Raw genomic sequence first — 18,268 nt, 5'->3', positions numbered from 1 at the left:
CACACCAGCGGATATTTATCCGCGGATATTTTTCGGGCCGATGGTTTTTCAGCGGATCAAAATTTCTTAGCATGCTAAGAAATCGATCCGCTGGAATCCAGTCCAGCGGATTGATCCGATGGTCTGTACAGACTCACCGGATCAATCCGTCCGAATCCATCCCTCGCATGCGTCGTAATGATTCGACGCATGCGTGGAAGTCCTTATATTACAGCGTCGCGCACGTCGCCGCGTCATCATCGCGGCGACGGCGCGACACGTCACCGCGGAGGGAATTCCGCGCGGATTTTGATCTCATGGTTAGTACAACTATGAGATCAAAATCCGCCAGAGGATTTATCCGCGGAAACGGTCCTCCGGACCGTTTCCGCAGATAAATCCTCTCGTGTACTAGGCCTAAGTGTCACGTAGCTAGTCGGAGGCTGAGAGGGCTCACCTTGCGACCAAGTGCAGAGCACCCCTGAAGGTGAAAACAGGAGATGCTATGCCAAAAGAAGCATAGGTTGCCAGCCACATTAGGCTGAAGTGCTAAGATGATGTTCACTGGATGATCACCAGATGAGCAGAATACACTGCAGAGCAGTAGGCTCTCAGAAGTACAGGTGATACTTGGCAGCAGGGAGAGACAGGAAGCAGAGTCAGGAACAAGCCGGAGTCAAACGCAAGAGATCAGCCAGCAGCAGCCTCAGTAGAACAGGCCAAGGTCATACACAAGCAATCGGGCAACAGCAGAGTCAGTAGAAGAAGCCAGGGGTCAGAGCCTGGGATGGAGACAAGACAGGTCAATGGCAAGCTGGGACAATAACAGGGAATCCAATAATAGTATAAGCAGGAACACACTGGGGGGCTGATGATCATCCAGCAACTTGTGGAGCAGACTGCTGGCCTAAATAGGCCACTGGGCACCAGGATCTGTCACGCATTGCATGCTCCATGGAGCACTGGCGAGTGCAATCACGCACGGAGGTTTGCAGCCATGTCGGCTCACGCATTCTTATGTGGGAGTACCCGCAAGGATCGTCTTCGGCCCTGTTGGGTGTTGGCAGATGTGCCAGCTCTTCTGTGAACCATCCCCTGATATCGAGAAACTACATAACGCATACTGCGCTTTGTTTACATTTCCGGAAAATAAATTCTGTACATGCAACTATTGCGGTAATGACCTGGCAACCAGAGCTAAATTCTGCTATTGCTGGGTCAGATCCAGTAAATTCCCAGGTATGCTCATTAGAACTGAAGAAGTGGCTACAAAACATCTTCAACATTATAGAAGGCAGTCCAGTTGAATGTGACTAACTACTATTTAATATATTGGAGAGAAGATAATATTGTCTGACAGGGAAGAAGGCCTGAGATCCTTCATAGGGAAAGCTTCTGTGTGATGATGTCCATACAGTATTTAACGGCATAACTATTCACTCAAGGTCACTGCCAAACAAGCCCTAATGTAGCTTCCTTGTGTAGCACCCTCTAGTGTGCTAGTTTAGGTAGAGATAGTATTTTTTGTGCGCGTAGGTAAAATGTTTTGACTCAGCTGGCAGCCAAGCCTGTGTTTGAATCTGGGTCAGGGTGAGTAACTCCGGGAGGCTGGTATGACTCAGCATCAGCATCTCACCCTCAATAAAACAAAAAAGAAAACAAAGCACTGGACTGTTTCCTGATTGCAGAGTGCTGGTGAGGATGCAGTGTGCCTGGCTGTGCAGGGTGGGGGATCCCTTTCTTCTTGCAGCTCCTTAGATACGCTTCAGCATACATGCAACACAGGCAAACCTCCTACGAACAGCAACATTTGCAAAAGTAGTCCATGGTCTTTACAAGTAGTGAAGCATAAGAACATTTTTGAAAAGCTGTCTACAAGCTAGGCTAGAAAAATAATATGAAAGATTTTACAATGTTTCTAGATAAAATTTAAATGTAACTATCACCTCTGGATTGACTGTATGAGTCCAATTACAAGGTAGCACTGCAAGACCAGATAGTCAGAAAAGGGAATATTTCAGCAGTAGATCCTTAAATTATTAAAAACCGAAAGAGTCAGAACTGCTGCAGTTATTTGATACTGCTTTGCATTTAAAATGCATCTCTTAGTTCCTATAAATTACAGGAGGTATCAAACCTCATGCAATTGAAACCTTCCCAAGTCACCACTTACTGCAGTCAAATTTCCAGTATCTGTAGTGAGGCAGCATTGTATTTGACCCTGTAAAGCAGGTAACAGATGTATCCAATGAAGTTTCTTGCTGAGCTGCCAGCACAGACGTACTAACCCAAAACCAAGTTGCAAACAAGCAGGGGGTGAAACAGTGATGGTCAACCTGAGGCTGAAATAGATAGGAATGGTTACAGAGTGGAGGAACCAAGATTCTAGTATGGAGAACCCCCCTACCATTTTTCATTACCTGGATTGTAAACACACATTAAAGTGGTTGTGAAACCTCTGTGGGAAGTTACACCTACAGGTAAGCCTAGATTAAGGCTTACCTGTAGGTGTTTGCAATATCTCCTAAACCTATGCGGTTTTGGAGATATTTGCCAAAAGGAATACACTGTTGTCTACAGCGCAGGCGCAGTGAGAATGACGGTTTTCTCAATGGCTAATGCCGACTCCCGCGCGCATGCGCGGAGTCACGTCTTTGCCGCTCCGGCCAATCACAGCGCCGGAGCGGTGATACTCGGAAGTAATCTTCCAGAGAGATGTCTTCGGCCGGAGGGGGAGACGAGGACGGCTTCGGGGGCTTCGATCTAAGGTAAGTAATTCATAATGAGCAAGTGCGCTAGTCATACTAGCTCATTATGCCTTTGTCCTGCAGGTTTTAATTTTTTTTTTTGGGGGTTTACAACCACTTTAACCACTTCAGCTCCGGAAGATTTACCCCCTTCCTGACCAGGCCATTTTTTGCGATATGGCACTGTGTTCCTTTAACTGACAATTGCGCGGTCGTGTGATGCTGTATCCAAATAAAATTGATGTCCTTTCTTTGCCCCCACAAATAGAGCTTTCTTTTGGTAATATTCGATCACCGTAAACAAAAAAAGACAGTAAATTTTGAAAAAATAAATAATAATTTTTACTTTCTGCTATAAAACACATCTAAAAAAAAATGTAAAAAAAAATAAATCGAATTTCTTCATCAATTAAGGCCAATATGTATTCTGCTACATGTTTTAGGTAAAACAAAATAAAAATAAACGTATATTGCAAAAGTTGTAGTGTCTACAAAGGTTGCCACCTCATCCCTTTAAAACCAAACGCATATTAATTATACAGGTTCTGCGGCTGATTGAGGTGGTAATTAAAGCGGGATTCCACCCTCAAATTATTTTTTTTAAAAGTCAGCAGCTACTAACAGTGTAGCTGCTGACTTTTAATAAGGACACTTACCTGTCCTACTTGCCCGCGCTGATGGCCCCCCCCGATGCCAATCCCACGATCGATGCAGGTCCTACGCCGCCATTCACACTAGGGGAAACAGGCAGTAAAGCCTTATGGCGTCACTGCCCATTTCCTACTGCGCATGCGCGAGTCTCGCACCGACTTGTGAATGGGCGGCTGCTCTCTGAGAACACACACAGTTCCCAGAAAGCAGCGCACCCCATTCACTAGGAGAAGATGAAGAAGAAGAATGACCGCGGCTACGGAATAGGCAGATTACGAACTTCTGCATAGCAACAGGTATTTCGGGTGAGTATAATTTTTTTTTTTTTTTTTTTTTATGATTTTTGGGCAAATGTTTTTTTCCTGGGTGGAACTCCACTTTAAACTCACTTGGTGCCTTATCTGCATTAAATTCGCTTCAGAACCTGTGTAATTCATATATGTTTGTGTTTAAAGGGATGAGGTGGCAACCCTAGTTGGAGTGGGTGCATGAATCTGAACACAGACACTGTGCGTTCTGATCCCTACAGCATGCCAAAATTTGGACATGCAACTGTGTCCTTGCAGCTGCTAAGTCTGCATCCACTTCTATGGGCTCCCTGCACACAGCTCCAAGGTGGACTGAAACACAGCAGACAGTAGCACAGCAAAGCGGATGGGTCTGATCACCTGTCTGAAAGAACCCTAAGGCCGGGTTCACACCTATGCAAATTGAGTGCGGCTTAAACCGCATCTAATACGCAGAACATTTCTAAATACATTGGCCCGGATTCCGATACAATTGTGTATCTTTAGGCGGGGGTAGCGTATCCGTGATACGTCCGTGAACGTATCCCAGTGCGCATGCTCCAAATTATGCCGCAAATAGTCAATGCTTTAGACGTGAACGTAACTTACGCAAAGCCCTATTCGTGAACGACTTACGTAAACGACGCAAAATTCGACGCTGGCCCGACGTCCATACTTAACATTGGCTACGCCTTATAGAGCAGGGGTAACTTTACCCCGGAAAAAGCCTTACGTAAACGACGTAAAAAAATGCACCGGGCGGATGTACGTTTCTGAATCGGCGTATCTACCTAATTTGCATATTCGACACGGAAGTCTTGGGAAGCGCCCCTAGCGGTCAGCGTAAGTATTGCACCCTAAGATACGACGGCGTAGGAGACTAGGCAACATTGAGGCGTATCTGATTCTATGAATCGGGCGCCGAGATGCGACGGCCCGCATTCGGAGTTACGACGGCGTATCTGCAGATATGCCGACGTAACTCCTTTCTGAATCCGGGCCATTGTTTTCAATGAGGCTGGTTCACATACAGTATGTGCGATGCATTCGCACTGCGCATTGCCGAAAAAACGCGTGCGTATTTTAGGCCTTGCGGTGCGGCTCAGGTGTGAATTCAGGCCCATTATCTTCTATGGGTATGCAGCTGATTCGCAGATGTGTTCATTTCTCTTCAGGATTTCTCTCATTCAGCTCAATGCACTTCCCCCCTCCCCCTCCCCTCTCCCAGGTCTCCAAATTCGCAGCTAATCTGCAGCTAAAACACAGTGGATCTGCTGAACAGTTCTCTTATCTCTCTGCATAGATAAGAGAGCTGAAATTCACACCGCACTAGTGTGAATCCGGCCTTAAAGTCTATAGATCCAAAAATGCGCAATTCCCTCAAAGAAGCACATGTACATTTTGGGGCTTCATGTATCAAGCAACAATGCTCAGGTGTGAACAAGGACATCTGCGGCGCTGCACCGATTTCAAAAAGTAGTTCCTGTACTACTTTTTGCAATTTCGGGCCGCGATTTACATAGACATCTGTGCAGAAACCTGCACAGATGTCTCTGAGGCTAGGTTCACACCTAAGCGAATTGAGTGCGGTTTCAACCGCATCCAAATCGCAGGACATTTTAAAATACATTGTTTTCAATGAGGCTGGTTCACATATGTGCGATGCATCCGCACTGCGCATTGCCTCCAAACCGCGTGCGGTTTTTATGTCTTGCGGTGCGGCTCAGGTGCGAATTCAGTCCCATTATCTTCTATGGGTACGCATCTAAATCGCAGGTGTGTTGCGGTTTGAACGGAAGTTTTTTTTCCTCCTCCACCACCTCCCCCTTTTCCTAGTTCCTCCTCTGTCTGTTTCATGCTGCTGAGGTGAGTAGCCATGTCCAAAAAACAGAGCAAAAAAGTCACTGCTAAGGTGAAGGACTGTGTGGATTCCGAGGAGCTTATCCGGCTTGTCAGGGAGAACCCACAAATCTATGACACCCGGCATCCTAAATATAAGGACAATGTTTTGAAAAAAACTACCTGGGTTGAAATTACCAAAAGCCTTTTGCCAGAGTGGAGCATGTGCTCATCCCAAGTTCAAGCTGACAAAGGTAAGTTTGATTTATTTTTTCATTCCCTAACTTCTTAAATTATAATTCTAAGTAGACCCCAATAACTACAGTGCGTACCGCCCACAAATCCAGAGCAGGCCTTTATCCAAGCATGCATTCTGTGAGGGCATGTAAAGTCTGCTAACCCATACCATGCCACATGTTTTCTATCTTGGCATGGTGTTCCTAATGCACCCTGTCCCCGTGTTGCTGGTGGCACGTGACTCATTCCCACACCCTTGGTCATTGTTTGTATGAGTCTGCGTGTGTGTCTATCACCAAAATATGTAAACTCACTTTACCAAGTATGTTTGCAGATCCTTGGGGGAGTGACTATCTGTATTTGTCATCCTATTGTGACGTTATTGGCCATGGTGGTCTTACAAAGACATCATCCTCTGTACAATGACACCCAGCAGAACACACATAACAGTGTCACCAAGCCAATTTTTGGTGTTTTTGTCCAATTTCAGGTAGAGAATAACTTCGGAGTCCTTAATATTCTGCCCAAAAATAACTTTTTTTTTTTTTTTTCAAGCTGCATTCAAATTACACATAGTGACATTTTTAGCTTAGTATTTTATGTTTTAATATTTAAAGGGCCATATATTTTGATGACAACACCACATTTTTTGTTTTTAAATTGCCTGCATCTGCCAAGGTAACTCGCCAGCTGGCGATAGAAAGTAATTAAGAAATTGATCTCGAATCAATTTCCCACTGCTAGTGCCCCTAGTCAAACTCCACTGTGCCGCCTCCATGTTATGCATCATGGAATCCTCATAATCAATTCCATCACGTTCTCGCACATAGTTGTGCAGTGCACACGCAGTTTTGACAGCAGAGACAGCATGCTCCAAACTGAGATTGATGGCGGTGTGCAATATTCTCCATTTATTGGCAAGAATTCCAAACGCACACTCTACTACTCGACGTGCCCTAGTGAGCCGATAATTAAATATTCTTTTATCATTGCTCAGCGCTCTACTTGAGAATGGTCGAAGAAGATTTTTACCAAGGGCAAACGCTTCGTCCCCTACAAAAACAAATGGGAGGGCTGGCTCATTTGTTCCGGGCAAGGAGGAATCGTTGGGTAAATCCAGACTATTCGCCCTTATCATTCTCCCAAATGTGGAATGATTAAATACACCAGAATCAGAGCTGCTACCATAAGCACCCACATCAATATAAATGAAATTATATTTGGCATCTACCACTGCCATTAATACAAACGAAAAATATTTTTTATAATTAAAAAACTGACTCCCACTATCAAATGGCCTCAGGATGCGTATGTGCTTGCCATCGATGGCTCCCACACAGTTTGGAAAATTACATCTCTCCCAGAATTCATCAGATATCTTCAACCAATCTTCTTTTGTAGGCTTTTTGAAGACCAATGGTTTTAGTACATTCCATAAAACAAGGCATGTTTCATGTACAATGCCAGATATAGTTGATTTTCCAACCTTGAACTCATAGTGGAGACTTCCAAATGAATTTCCTGTAGCTAGGTACCTTCAACAAATAAGAAAGATTAAATAATTAGTATCTTCTCTTTTTTTCAGTGGTATACATCAAGAATCGTTGGCGAAGCATGCGTGATGCCTTCAAGAAATACAACAAACATCTAAGAGAAGTGAGGAGTGGCTCGGGGGCACCAGCTAGAGTACCCTATATGTATGCAGAGGACCTTGCCTTCTTGAAACCACTCATAGAGATGAGAGAGTAAGTTATCCTCTACATCATCTATGTATCGTGACTATATATTTTGCATTAGTAATGTTTCTCTTTTTTAATAAAAACAGGACCGAAGCAAGTTGGGACGAACAGGATGTCCTGGAGGATCAACCAGAGAGCCAATCTGAGGCCCAATCCGTGCCAGCAGTTTGCATTGATCCAAATGAGGAAATACCTGAAATGCCACTTGGGTCAGATCTATGGGTCACAAACCCAGAGACTGATTCTGGATTGCCTGAGCCTATGCCTGGACCCTCCTCAGCTCCGACAACCATTGCGCGGCCTGCCAAAGTGGCACGTAAGCGAACGCCAGTATCGCAGATGGACATAAGCGAGCGTCTTCTAGAGATGTTACAACAAATGGCTGGAAAGGTGGATGCTTTCTTATGTCCAGCTACAATACTGGCGCTTAATTTTGTACCATTGATCAAAAAAGTTCTACCTGAGAGATATTTAGAAATGCGAACCACAGTAGAACACGTTCTGCAGTCATTTACAGTGCCAAGCGAGCAACCAACATTGGAAAGGCCATATGTAACAAAAGAAACAACACACATACACTTACCAATGTCAGGCCAGTACCCAGACCCAGGAAACCAACCTTACCCCTATGTTCCTCCATCCTACACTTCAAGCTTTCAGGAGCCAACTTCAATATATGAGGTACAACAGAGGCGAACTCCATATCCCATCCCATCCCCAATCCCTTCAATTATGCCACAAACACAAATGCAGGGGATGTATGTGCCACAGCAACATTGGCCACAGCAACATGGGCCTCAGACACATGGGCCACAGCCACATGGGCCACAGCAACATGGGCCTCAGACACATGGGCCACAGCCACATGGGCCTCAGACACATGGGCCACAGCCACATGGGCCACAGCAACATGGGCCTCAGACACATGGGCCACAGCACCATGGGCCACAGCACCATGTGCCACAGCACCATGTGCCACAGCACCATGGCGAGTCTAGCCATGCTTCAAGCACCGAGATTGATGAATCTACTTCAGCAAGTCAATACTCCTCAGACACACCATTATTTCCCAAAACATATCAACATCTCTAAAGTTTACGTTATGCCCACAGTAAACAAGCATGTGTGCATATTTTGAATCAAAGTTTAATCCAGAGGTAAACTTGAAGGCAAAGTTTTTATTTTTTATATTAGTCCAAGCAAATATATGTTGTCTATTTCTTTATTTTGGGGAGAAAAGTAAAAAATAAATATATTTTTGGGCATCTTATGTCTGGTTGTTCATTTCTAAGTACAGATGTTGGATAGTTGAACCCAAAAAAGAATACATGCTTCAACATCAATTTGAAAATGCACATAGGTGTGGAAAAGTACCTTAATGTGATTAATAATCTTTGTGCAGGCTGGATGCTTGCTCTGAAGCATGTGTTCTGGCGCTCCAAACTATGGTACGTTAGTCCTAACAATTCATCAAAACTTAAAAAAAAAAAAAAAAATTATTTAAAAATTTTATATGGAACAATGGAGAAAGAAAATGTTTAGCAAAATTAAATAAAAAATCACCTGGTTATTGACATGCGTGTATAATTAAAAAACTTGTCCTCATGCCCACGGAGATCTTCATATAATATCATGAACTGCCCTCTTTCATCCCTATTTGCAATGATAGGATGAACCCAGTATCTTCTTCTTCTCCTCCTCCTTCTCCTCCTCTCAACTTCCAGCAAGATTGCTGCTGTTGCAGCAACAACTGTAGGCATGATCATGGGCAGGGCAGCACACATTTCTTCTGAAATCCAAATCCAATTCCACACTATACTGAATGCTCGTGAAAAAGGAAGAGTCCAAGAAAGGTCACTCCCTTTTATTACCTACATCATCACACAGCTAACAATGATTGGCCCTCACCAAAAACGCAGCTCAGATAATTATTTCTTCTAAATCGCACCCGATCCGCAGCTAAACCGCAGTTGATCCGCAGAACACCCTCTAGAGAAATTCGCAACGGGAACGCAGCTCAAAAACGCAACGCACTAGTGTGATTCCGGCCTGAAATCGCGTCCGAAATCGGGACTGCCAGCGGGAGTGAAGCCGTGCGAGTTAAACTTAACTCGCACGGCTTCACTCCCGCAGCCTAGTGTGAACCAGGACTGAAGAACAAATTTCCCAAATTTCTCATCCCAAACAAGATGCCCCTTTCCAAAACACAGCATAAAAGTACCTGTAGGGGGAAAAAAATATCTAAATAATATACTTCCCCCTTAGTGCAGGGGGTGAGGTCATCCTCCAGCCAACAAGATCCCTGGGAATGCTGAGAAGGCTACATTTTATGAGAAGATGCTGCAGCACCAGGGGCAAACTGACCATTGAGTCACTCGGGCACTGCCCGAGGGCCCCATGCCACTAGGGGGCCCCATCAGGGTTGCCAGGCTCAGTAAAACCAGGGACAGTATGTAAAAATCTGTGTTTTTTTTAGATCTGTCCCTGATATGTCCGAAACTGACATGCTTTTAATGTGAAGATCCCAAGATTTTAGCTGCCCCGCCTCTGCACTGCCTCCTGGCGTGGTGGCCATCTGTAAGCCAGAGGGGCCCCATAATCTTCTATTGCCCGGGGGCCCCATGAGTTGTCAGTCCGCCCCTGTGCAGCACAGTGCAGCATAGACTTCTTATGAGATTTGGGCATCTTGGCATTCTCTGAAGCTGGCCAGGGAAAGTACATTATCCAACTATTTTTTCTGCTCTGATGCTCTATGCTTGCTCTGGGTCAGGAAATCATTAAGTGCTGGAGAGAGAATGACGATAACAACCCAACGCTTGCTCTTTCAAATATGAGTCAGAACAGACAGTGCCAATTTTAGATTGCAGACTGGTTTCCTTTAATGTAATCATGAGAACAATATGGGGGTTGCTACTGTTTACCTCCTTCTGAAAATGTTGGATGCCTGGCTGTTATGTTGAGCCTCCTGCTTTTTTACTGTCACTGACCTGAAACAATCATGCAGATCAATATACTTCATAGCCTGAATGTCTTTTCATGCATACTTATTCCAGGTTGATGATTCAAAGTATTGAAACCAGTGAATCCACATTACAGCCAGGCAACTAGCATTTTTATTCGGAGAGGCCATTAATGGCAGCCACCATTCCTCTCTCATGACAGAGACACTTAAAGCAGGAGATTGCACCACTACAGCTGTTTGTTTTTGTTTTTTTGTTTACAAACTTTTTTATTAGGTACAACAGGGTCTGACAAATTTGCTTGGAATCTAGGAGCCAGCTAAAAAAGTTAGGAGCCAGAAAACGCGCCCCTTCCCACGAAGCGCGAACGCATACGTGAGTATCGCCAGCATATGTAAACGGTATTCAAACCACACATGTGAGGTATTGCTGCGATTGGTAGAGCGAGAGCAATAATTCTAGCCCTAGACCTCCTCTGTAACTCAAAACATGCAACCTGTAGAATTTTTTAAACGTCGCCTATGAAGATTTTAAAGGGTAAAAGTTTGCCGCCATTCCACGAGAGGATGCAATTTTGAAGCGTGACATGTTGGGTATCAATTCACTATGCGTAACATTATCTTTTACAATATAAAAAAAAATTGGGCTAACTTTACTGTTGTCTTATTTTTTTATTAAAAAAAGTGTATTTTTTCCCAAAAAAAGTGCGCTTGTAAGACCACTGTGCAAATACGGTGTGACAGAAAGTATTGCAATGACCGCCTTTTTATTCTCTAGGGTTTTAGAATAAAAAAATATATATAATGTTTGGGGGTTCTAATTAGAAGGAAGGAGATGGCAGTGAAAACACTGAAAAACACATTAGAACTGCTGTTTTACTTGTAATGCCAACAGCCACCACAAGATGGCGCCAGCTCACAGAAGGAAGCTTAGGCCTGCAGAAGGCCGCAAAGCCACGGCCTCAATTACCGGTGGGCCCGTCGCGATCGTGCGGTGGGGGCGCAAGGAGACAGAGGATCCTGTGTCTCTGTGCACCCCCACTCCCCCGCGGCGCGATCGCGGCCGGCCCGTGCCGGCCGGTAATTGAGGCCGCGGCCTTCTGCAGGCCTAAGCTTCCCCGGGCACCAGGTCACAATTTCTTGTCGCAATTGCGCCCCGGCGCCCGGATTTTGTCGAGCCCTGAGGTACAAAATATTATATCATGGATTACTGCAGCTGTTTTTAAAACATCTTTAATTTAAAATACACAAATGTAAAATATTGAAGCTTACCAATTCTTAGATTGTGGTGGCTGCATTCGTTTTCTTTTTTTTTTAAGGATAAGTTCCCCTTTGCAAACATGTTACATGTTCCACCCAATTTGTAGTTCTCAATAAACTACCACAGCACTGTGGTAATCCATTGAGTGTTCTTGTCAAGGAGTATCGGCTTATCCGTATGGGATGTACAGGTAACCTGATACACTGACAGGTCTGCAGGAGACCTGCGTGGCATCTGCGATCTGCTGATTGCTGGTGCAATGCTTTCCAGGCTCCTGAATTTTTTATTTTTATTTTTAAAGTGAACTTAGCCCGTAAGCTTTATTTTCTTTTCTCTTGACCTGGTGATCCTGCCAGTAACACACTTCATGTCCTAGGGTGTCACATCCTACTATATAGACCCAACAGAAATAGGACTTCAGGACTCTGCTCCCTCTGTTCTTCTCCAAAATATTGTGGTTCTGTAGTCCTCAGCAATAGATGAGAGCAATGTAACTAATAACAATGAGCAAAAGCAGACAGCACTGAAAGTTTTCAGCTGACAAGATCAACAGGTGATTTTTGCAGGTAACAAATACACCAACACACTTTCAATGGTATGCTAACAGACTAAAAGGAACAAAATAAGGCAAGTACATTGTTAGAGGTCACATCTACTTTTGCACTTCCTGCTGGCACAGCTCTTCATTAGATAAAGCATTGCAAGCGGGGCTCACCAGGGGGCGCTGTAGGGATTCCTGCTCAGTCTGTCCGTGCAGTACGCTCCTTCCACGCCCCGGAAGTGATTATGGGTAACGTGGGAGGTCATATGACGCTTTTCCTGGAGTCCAGCTTGAAGCTGGATGTTTATAGCAACATCTGACAGGACGCGGCCATGTCTCCTCTCTTGTCGTTGTTGATCCTCCTGTGTATGCTGGAGGTAGGCTGTGCTGATTTCCCCGGGACTGAACAGCCGGACCGCGAACACAGCATAGAGAGGATCGGTGCTGACAATGAGACGGAGGTGTGGGAGCTGCTGGAGAATGAGACCCACCAGAGGACAGAGGGGCCCTCCACCCCACTGCAGCCTGTCACCTCGGCTCTGCCACCTGTCAGCCTGCCCCCTGTACTGGTCAGAGAGTCCGAGTCGTTTGATGGAGTTCAGACTCGCTCTGTCCCCGTGCTGGTGAGCAGTGGTAAGTTCAGTACCTACTACAGCTCACAAGACTGGGGCCGGTAGGTGGGTCTGGGAACATAGGTCTTTACTGCTCTACCGTGTCATTCTGCTAGTCCGCGGTGTAGACTGTGCCCTTCTACCCCCCCTCCTTTTCCTGTACCAGGCCTGCCCCCCCCTGCTCATTCCCCCATGCATCATTCTCCCCCCCCCCCCTCCATATTGGGGCCCCTGTGTCATTCTCCCTCCTGTATCAGGGCCCTGCATCGTTTTCCCTCCCCCTTCCTGTGTCAAGGGGCCCCCTGCATTGTTCTCCCCTTCCTGTGTCAAGGGCCCCCCCGCATTGTTCTCCCCTTCCTGTGTTGGGTGGGCACTGTGTCGTCGTCCCCCTTCCTGTGTTGGGGGGGGCACTGTGTCGTCCCCCCCTTCCTGTGTTGGGGGGCACTGTTTCGTCCCCCCCTTCCTTTGTTGGGGGGGGCACTGCATCGCCCCCCCCTTCCTGTGTCGGGGGGCACTGCGTCCCCCCCCATCTTGTGTTGAGGGGGCACTGCGTCGTTCCCCTCCCTTCCTGTGTCAAGGGGCCCCCTGCATTGTTCTCCCCTTCCTGTGTCAAGGGGCCCCCCGCATTGTTCTCCCCTTCCTGTGTTGGGTGGGCACTGTGTCGTCGTCCCCCTTCCTGTGTTGGGGGGGGCACTGTGTCGTCCCCCCTTCCTGTGTTGGGGGGCACTGTTTCGTCCCCCCCCTTCCTTTGTTGGGGGGGGGCACTGCATCGTCCCCCCCTTCCTGTGTCGGGGGGCACTGCGTCCCCCCCCATCTTGTGTTGAGGGGGCACTGCGTCGTTCCCCTCCCTTCCTGTGTCGGGGGGGGGGGGGGGTCACTGCATCATTCTCACCTTCCTGTGTCGGGGGGGCCCCCTGCATCATTCTCCCCTCCTGTATCGATGACCCTGCGTTGTTTTCCAACCTCCCCCCTCCCGTGTCGGATCCCTGTGTAATTCCCTCCTCCCGTATCAGTGCCCTTTTGTGTATTTCCCTCACCACCCCTGTATTGGGGCACCTATGTAGTTACTAAGCCCTCCCCCTTGTGTAAGGCCTCATACACACGATCGGACTTTAAATGTCTATGGTAGAAATCATCAAAAGTGCCAATTTTAAAGGTTAACGTGCAAGTTATTGTCATAAAAAGTGTTTGGGGATCTGGGTCCTGCCCCAGGAGACATGTATCAATGCAAAAAAAAGTTTTGAAAACAGCTGTTTTTTCGCAAGCAGTGATTTTAATAATGTTTTTAAAGTGAATCAATAAAAGTGAAATATTCCTTTACATTTTTGTACCTGAGTGGTGTCTATAGTATGCCTGTAAAGTAGCGCATGTTTCCCATGCTTAGAAAAGTCCCTGCACACAATACATTTCTAAAGGGGGAAAAAAAAGTAATTTAAAGCTACTCACGGCTATAATGAATTGTCGGTGCTGGCAATACAGATGAAAGTCATTAAAAAAAAAACGACATGGGTTCCCCCTAGTCCATTACCAGGCCCTTTGGGTCTGGTAGGAATATTAAGGGAAACCCCAAACCAAAAAAACAAAATGCGCGGGAGTCCCTCAAAATTCCATTACCAGGCCCTTCAGGTATGGATATTAAGGGGAACCCTTTGATAAATAAAAATTGCGTAGGGGTCCCCCTCAAAATCCATATCAGACCCGTATCCGAGCATGCAACCTGGCAGGCCGCAGGAAAAGAGGAGGGGACGAGAGCGCCCCCCTCCTGAACCGTACCAGGCCACATGCCCTCAACATGGGTAGAATGTCCCCATGTTGATGGGGATAAGAGCCTCATCCCCACAACCCTTGCCCGGTGGTTGTGGGGGTCTGTGGGCGGGGGGCTTATCAGAATCTGGAAGCCCTCTTGAACGAAGCGGAACTCAGATTGGTAACAGGTACATTGTACCCCTACCATTTCACTCAAAAAAGTGACAGAAAAGGTAAAAAAAAACGCACGCATGCGCATAATCCTTCTATGGGTCCGATCGGCCTCTCTCTCCTCCCCCCCCCCCTCGGCCTGCCAGGTTGCGTGCTCGGATAAGGGTCTGGTATGGATTTTTGGGTGGAACCCCACGCCTTTTTATTTTTTGTGAAAGGTTTCTCTTAATATGCATACCAGACCTGAAGGGCCTGGTAATGGAATTTTGGGGGACACCCACACATTTTTTTTCTTGGTTCGGGGTTCCCCTTAATATTCATACCAGACCCAAAGGGCCTGGTAATGGACTGGGGGTGGAAACCCATGTCGTTTTTTCTTCAATGACAGCAAATTGCATTCATACATGTCCCCTGGTGCAGGACCCAGGTCCCCAAACACTTTTTATGACAATAACTTGCATATTAACCTTTAAAATGAGAACTTTTGATTTTCATGTTCGTGTCCTATAGACTTTAACGGCGTTCAAACAATTTTTTTGCTTGTTCGCATTTTCTACTGCAAACCGAACCAGGGGGTGTTCGGCTCATCCCTATTTGTAAGCTTATTAAATTGTTAGTCTGCATACATTGTGGCACACTGCATGGGCGAAAAAAAAATGCGTGTGTGTGTGTTTTGTGTTTTTTTTTTTCTTATTTAGCAAAAGTACAAGTAAAGTGAATATGCTAGATCAGGAATAGTGATGCGCTCTGGCCTGTTGGGATCCTGGTCTGAACCTACTGAGCGAGCCCACCAGGAAGCTGTCACTGTACGGCCAGTATAGTGACAGCTTCCTGGTGGGCATTCCCCACAGCCTCGCATATCAAAGGGGCGTGTATCCGTGTGACCTATATACAGCTTCTTTTCTCTGTATTGGCTGATTGCTACCAAGTATCTGCCTAATAATTTCTCAAATGCTGCCAGTATGATTGGTTAATGGGTACAGGGGTATGGAATGCTAATGCCCACTTGTTCTTGGTGCACCTAAAGTAATATACAGCAGTTATCATCCTCTGAATCTAATAACATTATTTTTCCTAGTTTCCAGCCTGTGTGTTTGTGACCTGTTGGTGGCCCAGTGTGATGTTAACTGCTGTTGTGATCCTGACTGCACTGCTGCTGACTTCAGCGTCTTCTCTGAATGCTCGGTTTCTGTAGTCGCGTAAGATATATTTTATTTTATTTTTTCATGTGAATAAACATTTGATGTTATCAGTACATCATTTTAGTCTTTAAAACGTTTGTAACCTTAACATTAAATTCAATGTCAGCCTCTTTTTTGCAGCCATAATGCACTGTATAAGTGTTTTCTTAAATCAATGCCTCTAAATACCTTCTCCCCCCCCCCCCCTTTTTTCCCCCCAATGTATCTTCAGGCCAGTCACATGACTTCCAGCCGTTTGCATACTCCAATTCAGGGCTACAGTGGGAGGGGCCAAGATCTCCCTTTGACGTCAGCCGGGAAGGTCAAATGTCCACCGTGCTGGCCACTCAGCCCCTCCCATTGTAGCCCTGGATCGGCGGTGTAGAGTGGCCGAAAGTCACATGACTGACCTAAAGATTCATTAAAAAGTTATTTAGAGCAGGGGTCGACAAATCCCGGGCGCCAGGTCGCCATGGCGACTAGAAATAGGGTCCTGGCGACTTGGCTTGGAAGGGGGGGCAGCTGGCACCATCTGGTGGTGAGCCATTGGTATTACAAGTTATTACCACCAGATGTGTAAGCTGGCGCCATCTGGTGGTGGCCGTTGGTATTACAAGTTAAGTATTACAAGTTAAACAGCAATTCTAATGTAATTTTTCACTATTTTCACTGCCATCTTCTTCCCTCTAATTAGAACCCCCAAACATTATATATATTTTTTATCCTAACACCCTAGAGAATAAAATGGCGATCGTTGCAATACTTTCTGTCACGCTGTATTTGCGCAGCGGTCTTGCAAGCGCACTTTTTTGGGGACAAAATTACACTTTTTTTAATAAAAAAATAAGACAACAGTAAAGTTATCCCCATTTTTTTTAATATTATGAAAGATAATGTTACGCCGAGTAAATTGATACCCAACATGTCAAGCTTTAAAATTACGTCCGCTCGTGGAATGGCGTCAAACTTTTACCCTTTAAACGTCGCCTATGGAGATTTAAAAAAAACTCTACAGGTTGCATGTTTTGAGTTACAGAGGAGGTCTAGGGCTAGAATTATTGCTCTCACTCTACCAATCGCGGCGATACCTTACATGTGTGGTTTGAACACCGTTTACATATGCGGTCGCTGCTCATGTATGTGTTCGCTTCTGCGCGCAAGCTCGTCGGGACTGGGCGCGTTTTCTGGCTCCTAAGTTTTTTAGCTGGCTCCTAGATTCCAAGCAAATTTGTCAACCCCTGATTTAGAGGCTTTGTTTAAAAAAAAAAACACTAACGCTGCATTACGGCTGAAGAAAACAGAGGGGCTTGCAGTGATATTTTTTTAACGTTTAGTTAGGTACTAATAGTGTCAGGAGGGGTGGGGTGGAGACAGTTCACAAAGAGCTGACAGGGATAGAGGAGATCTGCGGATGACGAAAGGCACGTAACTGACCACGGTAATCAGGGTTCAACAGCCATGATTATTGTGTTCAGGACACAGAGGGGGACATAGGAACTAGCAGGATCAGCCAGGTTTTTTACACATTAGAAGGGGGCAGGTTAGTAAGCACAAGCACTGTGCTGTTTAACCTGCTATTTTGGATAAACAACGTTTTTATAGCTGATTGTGACCCCACTGGGGAGATTTAATGTCATTTTCTGTTCCTGTGTTTCTATCATTATGACACAAATTTACAGACAGTAATAATCTGGTGCACTGAATGGAAAATTTGGGGCCAAAACCGAAAGTTCAGGACCCACTTGGCTGAAACCGAAAATTGCAGTTTTAATTTTTTTTTTTTTTTTGTATAATTGTTTTGGGGGCGTGGCAAAGAGAGCGCACTGAGTCGACGTCTGTGAGAGAGCTCCGCTACGATCCTTGGCTTCACTCCTTCTTCCTGGCACAAACGGGCACTGTATTGCTGCAACGAACACCCACATGCGCCACCGCCCCCCCTCCCCCGGCACTGAAAGGAAGGGGTAAGAGGCTTAACCCGCCCCCCCTCCCCACCCACCAAAGGGACCCGCACGCACTCCGTCATTAACATGGCATCCCAGACTGAGAAAATGGAGCAGCGCTCTCCTTCTCAGCCAGGACTTGCAGATGTCTTGGCTGACATATAAAACTGTCAGGCCTCCATAACCTTCCTGACTACTAAGGTGGATGCTGTGCAGCTGGATGTGGGGCTCATTAGGCAGGATATAGACAAAATAAGATCCCGGCTCTCCTCTGCTGAGCAGGGCCTGGGCCATGTGGAAGACACAGTGGAGAACCATAGCACTGGCCTTTCCACCTTACAAACCAAAATCCGGGTTCTAGAATACAAAGCTGAGGATG

General features: G+C 45.9%; 2 protein-coding genes across 3 annotated transcripts in view; one reads left to right on the top strand and one right to left on the bottom strand.

Moving 5' to 3' along the window:
• Positions 1-6,395: 6,395 nt before the first annotated feature.
• Positions 6,396-9,499, bottom strand: LOC120940579 (protein ANTAGONIST OF LIKE HETEROCHROMATIN PROTEIN 1-like). Its single transcript, XM_040353562.1, has 3 exons — positions 9,043-9,499; positions 8,854-8,955; positions 6,396-7,275 (listed from the first exon to the last, which is right to left on the bottom strand). Exons 1-3 carry the CDS (start codon positions 9,261-9,263, stop codon positions 6,396-6,398), a joined length of 1,203 nt encoding a protein of 400 aa, XP_040209496.1. The 5' UTR covers positions 9,264-9,499.
• Positions 9,500-12,508: 3,009 nt separating this feature from the next.
• TCTN1 (tectonic family member 1) overlaps positions 12,509-18,268 on the top strand; it is a 90,010-nt gene continuing 84,250 nt past the window's right edge. For both annotated transcript variants that reach the window (XM_040346620.1, XM_040346612.1), the window contains exons 1-2: positions 12,509-12,873; positions 15,847-15,967. In XM_040346620.1, the coding sequence (XP_040202554.1) occupies positions 12,573-12,873; positions 15,847-15,967 (422 nt within the window). In that variant the 5' untranslated portion in view covers positions 12,509-12,572. The remainder of the gene's footprint in view (positions 12,874-15,846; positions 15,968-18,268) is intronic.

The sequence above is a fragment of the Rana temporaria genome, chromosome 1, assembly GCF_905171775.1.
Source record: "Rana temporaria chromosome 1, aRanTem1.1, whole genome shotgun sequence".
In the NCBI taxonomy this organism is placed as follows: domain Eukaryota; kingdom Metazoa; phylum Chordata; class Amphibia; order Anura; family Ranidae; genus Rana; species Rana temporaria.
Note: the sequence above shows the minus strand (reverse complement) of the source record. Positions and strands in the feature narration are given on the sequence as shown.

Excerpts from the sequence above, each read along its gene's own strand:
- LOC120940579 (XM_040353562.1), bottom strand. The coding sequence starts at position 9,263 with ATGTGTGCTGCCCTGCCCATGATCATGCCTACAGTTGTTGCTGCAACA. Across the intron at positions 8,956-9,042 it reads ACACGCATGTCAATAACCAG|TTTTGATGAATTGTTAGGAC; the intron begins GTGATTTTTTAT and ends TTTTTTTTTAAG. Across the intron at positions 7,276-8,853 it reads AGATTATTAATCACATTAAG|GTACCTAGCTACAGGAAATT; the intron begins GTACTTTTCCAC and ends TATTTGTTGAAG.